General features: G+C 42.9%; 1 protein-coding gene across 4 annotated transcripts in view; it reads right to left on the reverse strand.

Moving 5' to 3' along the window:
* Positions 1 to 12733, reverse strand: part of LOC124008500 (seizure protein 6 homolog) — a 235353-nt gene that overhangs the window by 72206 nt on the left and 150414 nt on the right. For all 4 annotated transcript variants that reach the window (XR_006834107.1, XM_046319841.1, XM_046319833.1 and 1 more), the window contains exon 4: positions 9581 to 9776. Coding sequence is in view for 3 of the 4 variants with exons in the window: in XM_046319841.1 (XP_046175797.1) it covers positions 9581 to 9776 (196 nt within the window). In the remaining variant the exon portion in view is untranslated. The remainder of the gene's footprint in view (positions 1 to 9580; positions 9777 to 12733) is intronic.

A 12733-nucleotide genomic window follows, 5' to 3' on the forward strand; every position in this document is an offset into this window, starting at 1 on the left:
AAGTCCAATACAGCAAATGAAAGATAAACATCTTGTTAATCTACCCATTGTTTCTGATTTCAAACATGCTTTACAGTGAAAGCACCACATATGATTATGTTAGGTCACAGCCAAGTCGAAAAAATACACAGCCATTTTTCCAGCCAAAGATAGGAGTCACAAAAAGCAGAAATATAGGTAACATTAACCACTAACCTTTGATGAACTTCATCAGATGACACTCATAGGACATCATGTTACACAATACATGTATGTTTTGTTCGATAATGTGCATATTTAAATCCAAAAATCTCAGTTAACATTGGCGCCTTACGTGCAGTAATGTTTTGATTCCAAAACATCTGGTGATTTTGCAGAAATACTCACAATAAACATTGATAAAAGATACAAGCGTTATTCACAGAATTAAAGATAGTCTTCTCCTCGCTGTGTCAGTTTTCAAAAAAACTTTACGGAAAAAGCATAATCTGAGAACGGCGCTCAGAACCCAAAACAGCCAGAGGAATATCTGCCATTTTGGGAAAAGTTAGAAACAACACCATAAATATTCACTTACCTTTGATGATCTTCATCAGAAGGCACTCCCAGGAATCCCAGTTGGACAATAAATGACTGATTTGTATGTCCAAATAGCCACTTGTTGTTAGCGTGTTCAGCCCAGTAATCCATCTTCATGAAGCGCAGGCACTTCATCCAAACAAGAACTCGAAAAGTTATATTACAGTCCTTTAGAAACATGTCAAACGATGTATGGAATCAATCGTTAGGATGTTTTTAACATAAAACATCAATAATGTTCCAACCGGAGAATTCCTTTGTCTTCAGAAAAGCATTGGAACGAGAGGTAACTCTGTCGGGAACACGCGTCATGAGACCAAGGCTCTCTGCCAGACCACTGACTCAAAGAGGTCTCATGAGCCCCTCCTTTATAGTAGAATCCTTAAACCAGTTTCTAAAGACGGTTGACATCTAGTGGAAGCCCTAGGAAGTGCAACTTAATCCAACCTAAAACTACAAACCTCAGATGTCCCACATCCTGGTTGGATTTTTCTCAGGTTTTCACCTGCCATTTGAGTTCTGTTATACTCACAGACATCATTCAAACAGTTTTAGAAATTTCAGAGTGTTTTCTATCCAACACTACTAATAATATACATAGATTAGCATTTGGGACAGAGTAGGAGGCAGTTCACTCTGGGCACGCTATTCATCCAAAAGTGAAAATGCTAGCAGCAAAGTAGATTGGTCACGAAAGTCAGAAAAGCAATAAAATGAATCGCTTACCTTTGATCTTCGGATGTTTGCACTCACGAGACTCCCAGTTACACAATAAATGTTTCTTTTGTTCCATAAAGATTATTTTTATATCCAAATACCTCCATTTGGTTGGCTCATTTTGTTGAGTAATTCACAGGCTAGAGCGGTCACGACAGGGCAGACATAAATTCTAAATAGTATCCGTAAAGTTCTTAGAAACATGTCAAACGTTTTTTATAATCAATCCTCAGGTTGTTTTTACAATAAATAATCGATAATATTTCGCAGGCTGTACAATTTCTCCTCTGGCCTTCACTATGGCCATGGAAGTCATCATCAGGGCATCGAGATGGGTGGTCGGTGGTGAGAGAACTAAGGAAGGGCTCCGTCTCCCACCTATCCGAGCATACATGGATGACATGACTACACTGACCACCACTGCAGCATGCACCAGGCGGCTACTTGCAAAACTGCAGGATAACATCAAGTGGGCACGGATGAAAATCAAGCCAAGCAAATCTCGAAGCATCTCCATAGTCAAGGGACAGCTTAAAGATGTGAGGTTCTGCATTGGAGATGACCCGATACCAACGGTGTCTGAGCAACCCATCAAGAGCCTGGGTAGATGGTACAACGAAAGCCTCCGGGATAAAGATCAAGTGCAGCAAGTAAGGCAGGACATCGCCGACGGTCTTGAGAACATCAACAAGACCCTACTGCCTGGGAGGCTCAAGCTCTGGTGCCTACAGTTTGGACTTCTCCCCGGGTAATGTGGCCACTCACCGTCTATGAGGTCCCAATAACAACAGTGGAGAAGATGGAGCGAACCATTACCTCATACGTGAAGAAATGGCTGGGTGTCCCACGATGCCTGAGTAACATCGGCCTCTATGGCAAAGGGGTCCTTGAACTACCTCTTACAAGTCTAACGGAGGAGTACAAGTGCTCTAAAGTAAGACTTCAGATGACATTGAAGGACTCCAAAGACCAGACCATTAGCAAGGCTGCACCTCCCCTACAAACTGGACGGAAATGGACATCATCCAATGCTGTGCAGCAAGCAACATCAGCCCTGAGACACCAAGACATTGTGGGGAATATCCAGCATGGAAGAGGAGGCTTTGGCCTGGCAGCAAGCAAACCAACGTTCCATAAGGCAACAACATCTGAACGCAGGAAGCTGGTGGTCGAGGAGGTGCGAAGACAGGAGGAGACTGCAAGAAGTGCAAAGGCTGTCTCTCTTGCTAAACAAGGGCAATGGACGCGGTGGGAAGGCCTGGAGAGGAGAAAGATCAACTGGAGTGAGCTTTGGCAAATGGAGGCAAGCAACATCAGCTTCATCATAAGAGCTGTTTATGATGTGCTTCCATCACCAAAAAATCTACATCAATGGTATGGCGAGGACTCGACCTGCCCCTCTGCCCAGCTCCAGCGACTCTCAGGCATATAATGACAGGTTGCAAGACCAGCCTCTCACAAGGCCGCTACACCTGGAGGCACAATCAGGTCCTCAAGAGCCTGGCTGCAGCACTTGAGACCAAGAGGAGTGCAACCAATTCATTACCTCCAAAAACAAGCAATCCCGTCAAAACAACAACATTCATCCGGGAGGGACAGAAAAGGCCCAAGTATCTTCCTACAAAGCCAGAAACTGGACACCTAGCTATGGCCCGGGACTGGAAGATGCTTGTCGATATTGGCCAGCAACTCATTTTTCCACCTGAGATTGCTTCTACCAACCTTAGGCCAGACATGGTACTCTGGTCCCCTTCACGAAAGGCTGTGTACATCATAGAGCTCACAGTCCCGTGGGAAAACTCTGTTGAAGAGGCCTACGAACGTAAGAAACTGCGTTACACAGAGTTGGCAGCAGACGCAACTCAGCGTGGCTGGAATGCAAAAGTCTGGCCAGTTGAAGTGGGATGCAGAGGATTCGTGGCTTCTTCCATCATCAGGTTGCTGAAAGAACTTGGAATCCATGGACAGGCTCTGCGGCAGACCGTCAGAGCAGTTTCTCAAGCAGCTGAAAGAGGTAGCCAGTGGATCTGGATCAAACGGAAGGACCCTTGCTGGGCTATAACTTCATGACCCCTCACCCCCACCTGAGAACTCAATTCAGATCCCTCCAACTTGAGGAGGGCATATGAGGTATGCGGTCAGCTGTATGGCTGGCTCATAGAAGAGGACGCCCCTGCCTTGCACAGTCCTGTGGGACATCTTAATTGGGCATGGGACACAAGCTAAGGCTTGATCACCCTTTAGCTGGCCACCTTTGATGAGGGTGTTTAGTGATTAAAGGCCGAAACACCCACTGATTCGAAGGCACACTACTGAGGATGTGTCCCAAAAATTGACATCTTACCCCAGTCTAAGAAATAAACCTCCCATGCCACTCTGTCAACATCACGGCAAATCTCATGCGAGTGCATTCCATCTATTGGCACAATGGACAGTTTTTAACATCTCGTCCCGTGTTTTATGATTCTCAACCGGACCGTAGCTTTTTCAATAGGAGAGAGAGCGAAAATGTCTGCTCCAAGCTGTTCAACATGCAAAACTCTGCTGGCACCCAGCCATCCATTGACGCGATGTGATCGTTCTCGCTCATTTTTCAGAATATTAGGCTGAAACTATGTCTAAAGACTGTTCACACCATGTGGAAGCCATAGGAAAAGGAATCTGGTTGATATCCCTTTAAATGGAGGGAAGGCATGCAATGGAACAGGGAGCTTTCAAAATGAGAGGACTTTCCTCAGGTTTTCGCCTGCAATATCAGTTCTGTTATACTCACAGACAATATTTTGACAGTTTTGGAAACTTTAGAGTGTTTTCTATCCTAATTTCTATCCATATCCTAATCTGAATTATATGCATATTCTAGCTTCTGGGCCTGAAAAATAGACAGTTTAATTTGGATACGTTTTTCATCCAAACATCAAAATACCCCCTACACTCAACAGGTTAATGGTTCAGCATGTCCATAGGCCAAGGGGGTTATGTGAATAGTGCCCCCAAGGCAGAGTTAAGGGTCTACTGTCATGGTGACCCTGTGTCAATATGGACAGTCTCAACGAAGCGACTGCCTTGTGTGTGGTGATGAAGTAGGTACTGATGTTTAAATTCATATGTTCCTTCTGAGAATGGATTGCACTACGTGAAGTAGTGCAATCCAATAACAATGGCAGGCATTTACAATGGTAATATACGAAGTGTGAGAAAGTCTTTCCTTTTACCTCATGTTAATGTGTGTTTAATGAAAATGCTTGTAAATCATTTTCTATTAGGTTGAGACTTAGTCTCAAAAGGGAGGAAATGTCATGGAAAATTACATAATTAGTCATGCTATCCCGTGTTTTGCTGCTTAAAGAATAGTCTCTTGTTATATGCTAGTGTTTTTTTTACCTGATACAAACTTGTCTTTGTGTGACTTAGTCACAAGACTGGGTGTATAGCTAAGATCCGTTAGGTGCGACCACAGCATGTGAGATATGTGAGATCCCGTGAGTTTACTATCTACAGAAAGTCAGCTGTGTGGAACATTGCAGGAAGGAGCACATTATACTGTGAACTGTAACAAAACACAGTTATACAGTTAAGCAATCGTGATGAGCCAATCTTAATCTGCACAGACAAACCAATTGCCTTTTACAATATGTTCTGCCCCTGTTTCCACACATCTGCTAAACTGCCACCTAGACAAAAGAGGTTGTGCTTTTCTAGAAAAGCAGAGACCCGGCTATGTTTGTTAAGCTTTCAACTATGAACCATTTTTGGTAATAGTTGATTGCTTCATTTTTGCAAATCTTATATTAAAGTTGTTGTAAGAGGAATCTACATTCTCTTTCTTCCTATAGAATTGCTACCACACTACCACACTACTCATCAGTCCAGAGTAGACCAGTCCAGAGTAGACCAGCCCTCATTGATGGGACCGGGCCGGCTGCAGTCTAAGGTTATTTATCTTTAATAGCATTTATTGAGTAGTTGACCATTGGAATTGAGTGTTTAACCCAACCACATAAATAACAATACATCACAGCAGGACTGTGGTCGGGGTCCTCTCAGATTGAACCTTTCTTCCCAGGGACAACACTATTGATCTTTGTTTAAGGGTAGAGTTTAACCAGTGAGCTCGTATGGAGCAAGGCCCACATGTCCTTAAAATCAGAGTAATTCACCAGACCTTTCACTTAGCTTTCAAAATATGCTGATGATGCTGAACCACAAAACCAAATGTTGTCCATGGGCAGGCAATCAAACTGAATCGAATGGACCTTGAGGCTGTGGATCAAATCATAATGTCACTTGACATTTGAGTGGATAGCTATCTTTGCCATGTGAAATATTGTAATCTTATTGGCCACTCATTGCATAATGACTTAGTGGTGAAAACTTGATTGGGCTGGGGTATGTATCCCTCTGCTCTGCAGACCTCTCCAGCCATCTCCTAACCATAGTCATGGCCAATCTACAGACTCCTGTATTTTACATGACCAGATGAAAAATGCATTTCTACACTTGGGACTGAGTATCAATTAAGACATGCAGAGATACTTTGTTTAGTGATGAGGGAGTTAGAGTAGGAAATGGCCCTGTCTTCCTCTTCCTCCCCTCTGGTGTCACATCAACAGATGTCCCCATTACAGAGAAGACACACTGAGAGACACATGACTGAAACCTCTAGGAGTCAGCTGTAGTATTCACAAGACTCATACGTGGGTGGAAGGAGATAGTTGAGTGGTAAAAAGCATTACATGACATGAACCATAAAAACATGATTTATTTCAGTGATGAATAGACCGTTTTTCTCATTAGACATGTGCAATAACTATGTCTCTACTTGTCTAGACACTCATTAAATGGCGACCTCGGTGTGAGGGATCAGGGATGTCATAAAGGAATTCAAACAGGGCTTAGTCTATTTTTGCTTTCACCAATATCAGCCTGGGTGACCACTCTTTCCTGTATGTACCACACACACAACATGCTCAACCCTCAGGAGAGTCGAATAAGAAAAGGGTATTTTCAACCTGGTCTCAGAGCAGTACGTAAATCAGAAACAAAACTTTAGTATGATATATTACGTTTCTTGTTGTATATTAATTTGTGGATGTCCATCACCCATTTTGTACAATATGTTACAAATGGCAATTCACATTACATTATAGGGGTTAGGATTAAGGTTAGGGTTTGGGGAAGGGTTACCTAACATTCTAAGTAGTTTCAAAGTAGCTAAAAAGTAGTAAGTAGTTGAAAAGCTACTAATTCGCTAAAATACTAAAGTTGTCCTTGATGAAATTTGAACTCGCAACCTTTTAGTTGCTAGACATCCACATTATACACCCACCCATCCACCATGACCAGCCACCCTACTTTCATCTTCGACTTAAGTAACCATCTGTCTTATGTAGCCATATCATGCGTAACATATGAAACTAATTTAAGTGTCCTGGATTTACATGTACTATGTTACATCTAGTCTATGAGACCAGGCTGGTATTCTAGACACACAAACAGGTCCGCAGGCTGTAACACAGACATATTATCACTCCCCAGTGGTAACTGGTCTGCTACTATTACTACTGCAACATTCATCAGCCTGTCATCTCAGCTAGCACCAACGCCTTCTGCAGATATTAATTACCCAGAGCTGAGATCTATCTCTCTACAGATCTGTCTCTTTCTCAACGCTTATCCCATCACATTTTTTCACACCCCATTATAAGAGGACAAAGTGATTGCACATACCATGGAGATGAGCGCAAATGGAAATATCTGAAATATCTCAATTGCGACAGCTGTTGAAATTGGCTGGAAAAAAGGTAAACTTTTTGGTCATACTTGTGCAGTAACGGTTATAAAAGAGTATAGCTGCATTCACATATTGGAATTAGTTTAATATGGAAAGCAAAATATTTTCTGAAAAGTACCTTTTTTCCATAGACTAATGATTTCAAGTAGCATTTTCAAATCGGCTTAACGTTACTGTGAAAGGGATTTATCATTCCGACCTGCTGTTCCACGACATCATTAGCTCGGTATAACTAATGGGACACCATACGTTATGATGACTTTATATAGGCCCCTATTGTTGCTTTGATGAGCATAACAATTTCACAGGCACAATGTGAAAGCATATCATACTGCCATAATGTTTGATATCAATTAGAGAGAATGTAATATCCTGACACAATACCTACAGCACCGAATGACTTAAACATGTGGTTGCCTTCTGCACACCCACAGATGCGCCCCCCCATGCTTCAACAGAGTCTAAAAAAGCCATGCTTTGAAGATTTTTTGAGGGTGTTCTTTGCTTAGGTTTTTTGAGGATAAAGCCTGATTGTTGGGCTCACTTGTCTGAGTATGAGGGGAAATGATCGTGTGCTGCTGGAGCCAGAGGGAGCTGCTCAACAGGAGACCCTTGCAGTGTCTGCTCTCATGCAGGATGTGTATGGGTGAGAGACAAGTCATTTTATGAGCACAGATTTGGTTTATTGTTGGGTGATGCTTTACAAAACCAATCTGTTTCACCCTCAACAGAATATTAGGAAAGACTATTTTGAGCAAGGTTTGTTATTCAAATTGGATGTATTGTCTATTATTCAGTGAGTAGGTGTTAATACAATGCTATTGTCAATACATACCTGTGATATTTTTGAATATCCAGTAGGTGATGGTTGTTTTGCTATTTCAATGGATCGCCACTCAGTAGCGTGTACTGTACTCAGAATAATTGCTTATGAGGTGGTCTCACTCGTAGCTGATCCAAAATAAATATAATATTTCTACACCCCTTTACTGTTGGATCTACATTCACTTTTCTCGTGGTCTGTTTGCTCTGAGTCTCCGGAGCATGGCTGCTATTCTCCTATTTCTTTGGGAATGATTGAGCGGCTTGAATCTTTAAAGTTCACCCGCTTCTTCAGTAACCAGTGTTCTGTACTGCCAGTCTAATGGAGATCACATGGTCTATATAGGCACTAACAGTGACGTGTGGATGTGTGTGGGAGAGTTGAATAGAATTCCACAACACCTACTGCTTCATTATTGGTTACTATTCTGAAGGGGGCTTTTTTTCCCACACAGTTCTGTATAATCAATGGGACAATGTGAAATCAGCGCATTAAAGGCTGTACTTTAAAACCCATTCATATATCCAACAATACATTTCAACCCTACAGGGACAGAGTCTAATCACACATGGTGAGCAGCAACATTACTGCATTAGCTTCTCTTTCCATGGTTGTTTGGGATACACAAAGGCCATGGCTCATTGTGATTGGCGATGCACTGGACACAGGTCACATGTATAATTGGTCCATTAGAAGCCTGGTAAAAGCTTTTATCACTCCCCCACTGTGGTCCCCATCTGCCCCCCTCCCTCCCTGCTCTAACACAGTGTAATGTGGGGTTATTACCTTGGCAGTGCCAGCTCTCAGACAGGCCAAACAAAGACACACAGGGCCATTTAGAAACACTGATGAACTATTTCCTAAGTGGACTGGATGTGATTGGACAAACTGAGCCTCGGGCTCAGGCGAGTAGTAACAGTTAGCTGTTATGTCATAAGTATGATATATGAATCATACTATTGTCTTGATATGAAAATGGCAGATTTTCTGTCAGGAGCCAAGTCAGTTACAATCCTAAAGTCTTTGAGGCATGAATTGGGTTGCCAATTTGTTGGAAGGGTTTCATTAATGTTGTGTTGGACATGTACTGTAACCGATTATTGCCATCTACTGTATTAGAGAGAAGGAGGAGAGACAGAGGGGGAGTTTGAGGGGCAAGGGGGTGGCACTCTGTTTGCCAGGCACATCAGAGGCATGTTAGAATGCATTATTCTTCTGCAAGCCTGTCATAGTTCATTCGTTTGCAGAGACAAAAGATTTTGGCTTAATGCTGTGTTGTTTTTTCCCCTTCTCCTGGTGTTGTCACATGAAAGACCGTGGTGGAATGAGAAACAATGGGCCCGACAGCCCTCTGCTATCTGACAGCTCTGTAAATGTCGATTAACACAATACTTCTCCTATGTAATTACGTTGCTGAAATGACAGCCCTTGTGATTTTTCAGCCTGACATGAGCAAGCCGCATTGACTAGTGATGAGAGCTATAGGCATAAAGAGCTCTGCGGCTGAACCAATTGCTACTGGAGGATTTCCACCTCTATACATCAAACCTTAGTACTCCGGACCACATTGTTTCAGACACATTTTCATTGCACATTGGGTGAATCAGAATGGAGTAATTGATAGGGAGGAGACCTGTGTGAGGGTGTCCTGGTGTGTGTGGTCGTGTGGTTCTGTGTTGTGACCTCACCTTGGTAACGCAGCAGCAGCAGGGAGCCGGAGCGAGGCTGCTGGTCACTGTGGTAACGGATGGAGATCTGATTGCTCCAGCTGCGCACCACCAGACCCCTCATCAGGACGGTCTCGTTGGCAAGGATGGAGGACTCCCGTCCCCCCATGTCCTCCACCGTCATCACCTCCCCCTCAGACAGGCTCACGTTCAGCACCTGCAAACGCACACACCACACAGATCAGTCCAACGTCACATTTGTTTCCATTATGTGATGTGTCCAAACAGCCTGGTAAAATGTGTTATTTGTGTCTTTGCTTCTCAAGCTACAGCTGTCGGCAGTCCAGGAGACAAACTAGTTAACGCTCATTACCACACAGCAGAATGGGACACTGCATGAATGGTTCATGTCCAGCTTGAGATGTAGATGAGGTTTAATACAAGATATCATCAGAAACACTGCCACCTATATCCTCATCATTCCCCACAACTGCTGCATTAGGACTGAGGGTCTGGCCCATATTCCACCCCATAATCCGGTCCCTCTTCCCACCTAGCCTGCCTCCCTCCCACTTTGTACATCACTGCAGGCAATGTGCCCCAGAAACCATCACTCGACCCTGACTGGCCATTTGTGTGGTCACGGCTCACATCAGGCAGGATTTTAATTCAATTGACACCCCCATCATTCCTGTCTCAGAGCCAGTCTCTTAATGTTTGCTTTGAAAAATGGGCCACTTGAGATAGGCCTCCTTCTGTTCAATTTCCATTAACAAACTGGCAGCAGGATGTATTTTATCAGAGAATATGATTGGAAAGACTGCAGAGCTTGTCTGGATCATTCCATGCATGGTTCGTTACACAGTATGGCTGGTAAAGGCTTACCCATTCAGTATTATTCAGGCCCTGTAACTGTAATTAAAACCGGTGTGTTTCTTTCTCCAGTTTTCTGTCAGCCTCTGTGACAGCTGTGTTTTATCTCTTCAACAGGCTGAAACAGCAGCTGCAGCTGAATGTACTAAAGGCCACTCCAGAGAATGTGCTGTAGTTTTACTGGTTGAATAATGTAGCTTTGGCATAAGCCTCATTTAGGGGAGGGGAACATCTGCAGTTTCCTCAGAACTCTATGTATTATCTAGAGTGTAGCAGTGGGAATCAGATATGAAAGACAACCAGGGATCTGATAATCATCTTGAACAAATGCACCAGACTACAGTGCACCTACTGTCCCAGTGATATCTTGTAGCCTGTCCCCTGATCCAGACTTCAGGCCTAGAGTGTGGTGTGGGAGTGGGAGCGTGCTGTGGCCTTCGGATAGGCTGCCCTCCCAGGGGGAATGAGAGTGTCACTGAGGCAGACTGAGGGAGCTCAGAGTGCGATGCGGAGGATCACCAGGCGAGTCACTGGCACCAGAATGAATTTGGTCTCACTGACAACCTGTCACTCGGTTGAGGGGATGCCAACGATGGGTGTGAGGGGGTTTACTCCCGCTCTCACAGACAGAGCTGAAATGCGAGAGTTACTCTGTCTCCGTCAGACATCAGCCAAGACTGAGGTCAACCTCCTTTTGTTCTTACCCAGAATGCTACACAAAAATAAAGCTTTCCCAGGTCATCAAACTATTAAAAAAATTATAATAATTGTAAGCCTCATTGTCACGCCCTGACCTTAGAGAGCCTTTTTATTTCTCTATTTGGTTAGGTCAGGGTGTGATTTGGGTGGGCATTCTATGTTTTCTGTTTCTTTGTTTTTGGCCGAGTGCGGTTCCCAATCAGAGCTGTCTATCGTGTCTCTGATTGGGGATCATACTTAGGCAGCCCTTTTTCCCACATTTAGGTTGTGGGATCTTGTCTTTGTTTGTTGCATGTGTTGCACTCCGAAGCTTTACGTTCGTTGTGTTGTTTATTGTTTTTTTGGTGGAACATTTAATAAATAAAATGTACGCCTACCACGCTGCACCTTGGTCCGGTCATTCTACCACTAACGACGGACGTAACACTCATCTAATTGATGCCCACAATCAAATACTGTACAGAAAACAGGTGTAAATTGAAGCCATTTAGTATTTTCTGAATCATAATTTAACATTGTGTTGACAATCACGCCTCTCGTGAATAATGTGAAGATTGAAAATAACACCAGACTTGATCAAGCCATCACTATTCTATGCATTTACCCCCAAAACTGGCATGTGATCTCACGGGGCCAATTCTGGCCCAAGTTAAGCGTGTGTAAATGGAACATAATTGCCTTTTTATGCACCTTTCTCTCTATTCATTTTGGATTGAAATCAAAGAAATGAAGGTGTGGTGGAGGTGTTTCTAGAGATACGCCGTACTCTGACTTAATTACATCGCCTTTACGTGTGATGATGCAAGAAATAAAGTTGCAAATGACAATATAGGGCCAAACCTACCGAGTTGATTTATGATTTCTAGAATATTTTAATGATATAATATGACTTTTTACTGTATTATTTACAATGTGTATCGTGTTAAATATTAGCCACTATCGGTAGCCACTGTCTGTTATACCAACATACATTTATAACTGTCACTTTAGTAGTTTCCTTACACTTTCCACTGTCAAGTTTGTGTGGTTGATCCTGAGGATCTCTACAAAAACTGGATCATATTATGCTAGCATATTAAAAGTTGTGTAATAATTTGGAACATGCAGCCTATTTGAAACATTATGGAACGCAGACCATATGTAGCAGGTTAAACCTTCACGATGACTGCACCGTTGTCATCACAGTTACATAATTAGTGAGGATTATCAGGGTAGATTTATAGGACTACTGGTTGACCCTATATTTGCATATTGCATGTGACAGCATCCTTTTTGATCTACCAATTGGTGCTGAAAAGGAGACGATGTCACACCCTAACCTTAGTTCCTTTTTATTGTCTATATTTTGGCTTGGTCGAGGCGTGAGTTGGGGTGGGCATTCTATGTTGTTTTTCTATGTTTTCTTTTCTATGTGTTTGGCGTGGTATGGTTCACAATCAGAGAAGGCTGTCTACCGTGAGAACCATATTTAGGTAGCCCTTTCCCACCTGGTGTTTGTGGGTAGTTGTTTGCTGTTTTGTGTTTTCACCTTTCAGGACTGTTTCGATTTTCATTTCTTATATTCACTTTGTTATTTTGTATTTTCGTGTTCTGGTATAATAA

This window comes from Oncorhynchus gorbuscha, linkage group LG02 (genome assembly GCF_021184085.1).
Source record: "Oncorhynchus gorbuscha isolate QuinsamMale2020 ecotype Even-year linkage group LG02, OgorEven_v1.0, whole genome shotgun sequence".
In the NCBI taxonomy this organism is placed as follows: Eukaryota; Metazoa; Chordata; class Actinopteri; order Salmoniformes; family Salmonidae; genus Oncorhynchus; species Oncorhynchus gorbuscha.